At 41.8% G+C, this 6000-nt stretch overlaps 1 protein-coding gene across 1 annotated transcript in view; it reads right to left on the bottom strand.

Annotated features, from left to right (window-relative positions):
* LOC102189920 (cytidine monophosphate-N-acetylneuraminic acid hydroxylase) overlaps positions 1–6000 on the bottom strand; it is an 82647-nt gene that overhangs the window by 23326 nt on the left and 53321 nt on the right. The window contains 4 exon segments of the mRNA XM_018038506.1: positions 360–495; positions 3227–3274; positions 3277–3363; positions 5918–5930. Coding sequence (XP_017893995.1) covers positions 360–495; positions 3227–3274; positions 3277–3363; positions 5918–5930 — 284 coding nt within the window.

Below are 6000 nucleotides of genomic sequence, written 5' to 3' on the forward strand. Positions count from 1 at the left end.
CTCTTAGCCCCTGAGTTTCAACCAACTTGAACAGGCATAATGATACCTACCTTACAGTGTCATTGAGAAAACTAAATGACTTGATTAAATGCCGCAGTTCAATTTCTAGTGTATACTGAATACATATAACTTGCCTTTATCCTTTCCAGGATCCTTCTGGACAAAACTCTATCTGGATTAACTCCAGCTGCCAAGCATTGCTTTCATTCATGCTCTCCGTTCTCAGACAGCTTGTTAAATAAACTCCAGATTCCTACCAATTATTCTCTCTCATTCCGTGTTGCATTTACAACTAAATCATTCATCCCAGAATACATTAACTCATGTGTAAATATGTTATACAAAATGTCCAGCCATACTTGTCTGATGGGTGGGATTCCACAAAATACCCAGCAAAGGGGCAATAAATTCGGGGTTGTAGGTCCTTCACCAGCCGAGCCTTGTAGTTCAGGAGTTTCTTCCTTTCTGTTTTAATGAACTGGGCTTTCCATTCCTCTGGAATGACAGGGTTTGGATTAGAGTCTCCTCTGTTCAGAAATCAGAGAAAAACAAAAGGTCTAGTAGAGAAATCTTTCAGGAGATAAAAATTGACAGCTGACACTCAGATGTAGACCAAAACTCTGTCATTAGTGGCTTTATTTTGCAAATTTCATTTGGTTACTAGGAAAATGTTCCTGAACTAGCCAAAGACACTCAACCCTCTCCTTGTTTATGGCATTCATGTGGACCTAGCTGAATATACAGGGTGGCATGTATAGTTGTACCTTGCATACATGTACATTTTAAGAGGCACTGTAATTCTTGTATTGCTTAATGCTCTTCTAACATAGAAATGGTTTTTGCTATCTGGGTGGATTATAAATGCAAAGCACATTTTTTTCCACCTTGGGGGTGTGCAGTGGTCAAGGGCCTGGATGTTGGAGTCAGTTAAGACTTAGGGTCAAAACGCAGCTCTACCACTTAAATTCTTTAAGTTTGTTTTCTCCTCTGTGAAATGGAATCGTGATGCCTGCCTCACAGTTTGTTCATTTGCTCATTCATTCATTTGCTCAATATTTATTGAGCACCTCCTATGAGCCAAAATAGTTTAAGGCATGGAGAATATAATGATGAACAAGAAAAGCAGTTCCTTGCTCTCATGGAGCAGTCATTCTAGTGAAAGATGCAAATAATAAATAAGTAAATAAATTTATTTCAAACAGTGATGACCTAGGAAGAAAGTAAAATAGGACCATGGGCTAGAGAATGGCTGGAGGGGGTTATTAGACAGGACAGTTAGTGAAGATGACATTGGAGTCATAGAATACAGACAAACATAGAAGAGGAATTGGCCACTGTGTGGAGGTCAGGGGTAATAGCACTTCAGGCAGTGGAAACAGCACATGCAAAGACCAGGGCATGGATGTACTTGGCGTATTGAGTCTGAAGAACAAAAAGCAGGCCAGTATGTGCTGACATTGGTCAAGCAATGGGGATACAGACAGTAAAGGAAGTTGAGAATTTAGGCAGGGCCCAGAGCATGTGGGACACTGTGTCAGGGAACTGCTCCTCCTCCTACCGCTATGAACATCTGTTGAACACAGACAAGGAGACAGAAAAAAAATAAAAGTTATCCATAAGCTAGACCTGATCTCTATTAACATTTAATTATTAACGTTCTGGTATATTCCAGACCTTCTTAAATATATGTGCACATGCAAACACACACATACACATACCCACCTAAGAATGACATTCTGGGACTTCCCTGGTGGCTCAGTGGTAAAGAATCCTCCTGCTATCGCAGGGGACACAGGTTTGATCCCCGGTCCAGGAAGATCCCACATGCTGTGGAGCAACTAAGTCTGTGCGTCATAACTACTGAGCCAGCACTCTAGAGCCCAAGAGCTACAGCTGCTGAGCCAAAGCACCGCAACTGCTGAAGTCCCCATGCCTAGAGCCCATGCTCTGCAGTAAGAGAAGCCACCACAATGAGAAGCCCACACACTGCAACTAGAGGGTAGCCCCAACTCACCGCAACTAGAGAAAGCCCACACACAGCAACAAAGACACAGCACAGCCAAAAATCAAACAAACAAATCTTAAAAAAAAGGATGGAATTCTGCCAGCTACCTTTAGTAGGTATATGTTGCCTCCCCAGTCACATTGTTAACCCACTAAAGACAGCACCTCCCCTCTATGTCTCACATGGTGACACATTCTGGGAAGCAATGAATACAGACTTAAGAGAAAAAAGGAACTGTACAAGGCTTTCTTCATATTGCAAGTAGGGCATTTCTGCCACATCATTAAACAGAGATTGCTTAGAAAACATATGCATTTATTAAGTTGAACATATATTAAGCACTTTCAATCTAGTACTGAGCAAAAGTGAGAACAAAATGTACCACTTACACACCCTCCCCCACCCCAACCTAGCCACTACACTTAGACCCAGAGCAGAAGCACTTCTTCCTTGGATTGCACATTTCTTCTAGCTTTGAGATATAACTGATGTGTAATTTTACATAAGTTTAAAGTACACACCACGGTGATTTCATTGCATGCATGCATCATAATGATTACCACAATAAGGTTAGCTTATTACCTTCATCACCTCATTACCATTTTTCATGTGTTAGAACACATAAGATCTGCTCTTTTTTGCAACTTTCAGATATAGAGCACAGTGGTGTTAACTATAGTCACTATGCTGTGCATCACATCCCAGAACATATTCACCTTATAACTGGACGTTTATATTCTTTGACCACTATTTGCCTATTTTCCCTGCTCCCCAGACCCCATAACCCATACTTAAGACGGGCTTCCTTTGCCCATCCCTCCCTGGTATGAGCATTCCACCAAGCCAGGGCATATGCCTACCTCAAAGTGCCCACACTCTATTCTGAACTCATACCAAGAGCATTTAAGCCTGGATTACCAATGTCGGACTCTTCCTGTTCTGCTCTATGGTCTACATCAGGAATCCAACTGATCAAATGATTCTTTTCTTGACTTATCCTGAGATGCTCCCTAATCCCCTTAGTGTTTGTTTCATGCCCCATCAGCACACTTTGAGCTGGGAACTTTAGTCTGTAATCTGTGATTTGCAAGTCTGGTTTCCCAGTAAGATTGTAAGCTTCTTGCAGGGAAGAACCATGTTTTAGTTATCTTTGTATGATTTGCAAAGCGTTTAGCAAGTGCCATGCCTACTCCCTGGTATCACTTTGAAATAAAGTATTACCAGTAAACTTTCCACCACTGAAAGTCATCGGAAAGCCTGATGCTCCTCAGCAAAATCACTCATCATTAAATCAACCTTCATAGGCAGCCTTCCTCCATTGGGTCTGGTGCAATCCACTGTATTGAGTATTTTATGACCTGTGGAAAAATTACACGGCATAAATACTCAAGGTGAAATCTTGGACACCATAGTTCGAAATCCTAGGCCAACAAAATCAAACTCCTCCTGACTGATTTGGTTGGTTCTGGATGAGGATAATAATCTTGATTTCCTTCAAGATCATAGATAGACTACTTTCCTTAGCCAACTATCTTCAGATGTTGAGCTCAAATGATGCAGGGGGAAAATAACCAAATCAACACAAATCTCTCAACCTTTTGGAAATTCTATTTAATGACTGTTGGAGTAAAGGCATCTTCTCACATGAAAAGCAGAAGTGTATGATTACACTTCAGACTTAAATTGAAGAAAGTAGGGAAAACCACTAGACCATTCAGGTATGACCTAATCAAATCCCTTATGATTATACAGTGGAAGTGAGAAATAGATTTAAGGGCCTAGATCTGATAGATAGAGTGCCTGATGAACTATGGAATGAGGTTCGTGACATTGTACAGGAGACAGGGATCAAGACCATCCCCATGGAAAAGAAATGCAAAAGGCAAAATGGCTGTCTGGGGAGGCCTTACAAATAGCTGTGAAAAGAAGAGAGGTGAAAAGCAAAGGAGAAAAGGAAAGATATAAGCATCTGAATGCAGAGTTCCAAAGAATAGCAAGAAGAGATAAGAAAGCCTTCTTCAGTGATCAATGCAGAGAAATAGAGGAAAGCAACAGAATGGGAAAGACTAGAGATCTCTTCAAGAAAATTAGAGATACCAGGGAACATTTCATGCAAAGATGGGCTCGATAAAGACAGAAATGGTATGAACCTAACAGAAGCAGATGATATTAAGAAGAGGTGTCAAGAATACACGGAAGAACTATACAAAAAAGATCTTCATGACCAACGTAATCATGATGATGTGATCACTCATCTAGAGCCAGATATCCTGGAATGTTAAGTCAAGTGGGCCTTAGAAAGCATCACTACGAACAAAGCTAATGCAGGTGATGGAATTCCAGTTGAGCTATTTCAAATCCTGAAAGACGATGCTGTGAAAGTGCTGCACTCAATATGCAACAAATTTGGAAAACTCAGCAGTGGCCACAGGACTGGAAGAGGTCAGTTTTCATTCAATCCAAAGAAAGGCAACGCAAAGAATGCTCAAACTACCACACAATTGCACTCATCTCACATGCTAGTAAGTAACGCTCAAAATTCTCTAAGCCAGGCTTCAGCAATACATGAACCACGAACTTCCTGATGTTCAAACTGGTTTTAGAAAAGGCAGAGGAACAGAGATCAAACTGCCAACATCCGCTGGATCATGGAAAAAGCAAGAGAGTTCCAGAAAAACATCTATTTCTGCTTTATTGTCTATGCAAAGCCTTTGACTGTGTGGATCACAATCAACTGTGGACAATTCTGAAAGAGATGGGAATACCAGACCACCTAACCTGCCTCTTGAGAAATTGTATGCAGGTCAGGAAGCAACAGTTAGAACTGGACATGGAACAACAGATGGTTTCCAAATAGGAAAAGGTGTACGTCAAGGCTGTATATCGTCACCCGGCTTATTTAACTTCTATGCAGAGTACATCATGAGAAACGCTGGACTGGAAGAAACACAAGCTGGAATCAAGATTGCCGGAGAAATATCAATAACCTCAGATATGCAGATGACACCACCCTTATGGCAGAAAGTGAAGAGGAGCTAAAAAGCCTCTTGATGAAAGCGAAAGAGGAGAGCGAAAAAGTTGGCTTAAAGCTCAACATTCAGAAAACGAAGATCATGGCATCCGGTCCCATCACTTCATGGAAATAGACGGGGAAACAGTGGAAACAGTGTCAGACTTTATTTTTTTGGGCTCCAAAATCACCGCAGATGGTGACTGCAGCCATGAAATTAAAAGACTCTTACTCCTTGGAAGAAAAGTTATGACCAACCTAGATAGCATATTCAAAAGCAGGACATTGCTGACTAAGGTCCACCTAGTCAAGGCTATGGTCTTTCCTGTGTCATGTATGGATGTGAGAGTTGGACTATGAAGAAGGCTGAGCACCGAAGAATTGATGCTTTTGAACTGTGGTGTTGGAGAAGACTCTTGAGAGTCCCTTGGACTGCAAGGAGATCCAACCAGTCCATTCTGAAGGAGATCAGCCCTGGGATTTCTTTGGAAGGAATGATGCTGAAGCTGAAACTCCAGTACTTTGGCCACCTCATGCGAAGGGTTGACTCATTGGAAAAGACTCTGATGCTGGGAGGGATTGGGGGCAGTAGGAGAAAGGGACGACCGAGATGAGATGGCTGGATGGCAGCACGGACTCGATGGACATGGGTCTGAGTGAACTCGGGAGTTGGTGATGAACAGGGAGGCCTGGCGTGCTGCGATTCACGGAGTCGCAAAGAGTCGGACACGACTGAGCGACTGAACTAAACTGATGATTACATTAAATCATAATATGTCAATATGAAAATAAAACACTTATAAAGCAGTTTTGAAGATGTTCAGTTCAATTCAGTTCAGTTCAGTTCAGTCGCTTAGTCATGTCCGACTCTTTGCGACCACATGAATCGCAGCACGCCAGGCTCCTGTTCATCACCTAGAGGAAATATAGAGTATCTGTTCCCTTATGAAAAAAATCTTTGCACCTGTCACCACAGAGTATGTTA

Source organism: Capra hircus, chromosome 23 (genome assembly GCF_001704415.2).
Source record: "Capra hircus breed San Clemente chromosome 23, ASM170441v1, whole genome shotgun sequence".
Lineage (NCBI taxonomy): Eukaryota > Metazoa > Chordata > Mammalia > Artiodactyla > Bovidae > Capra > Capra hircus.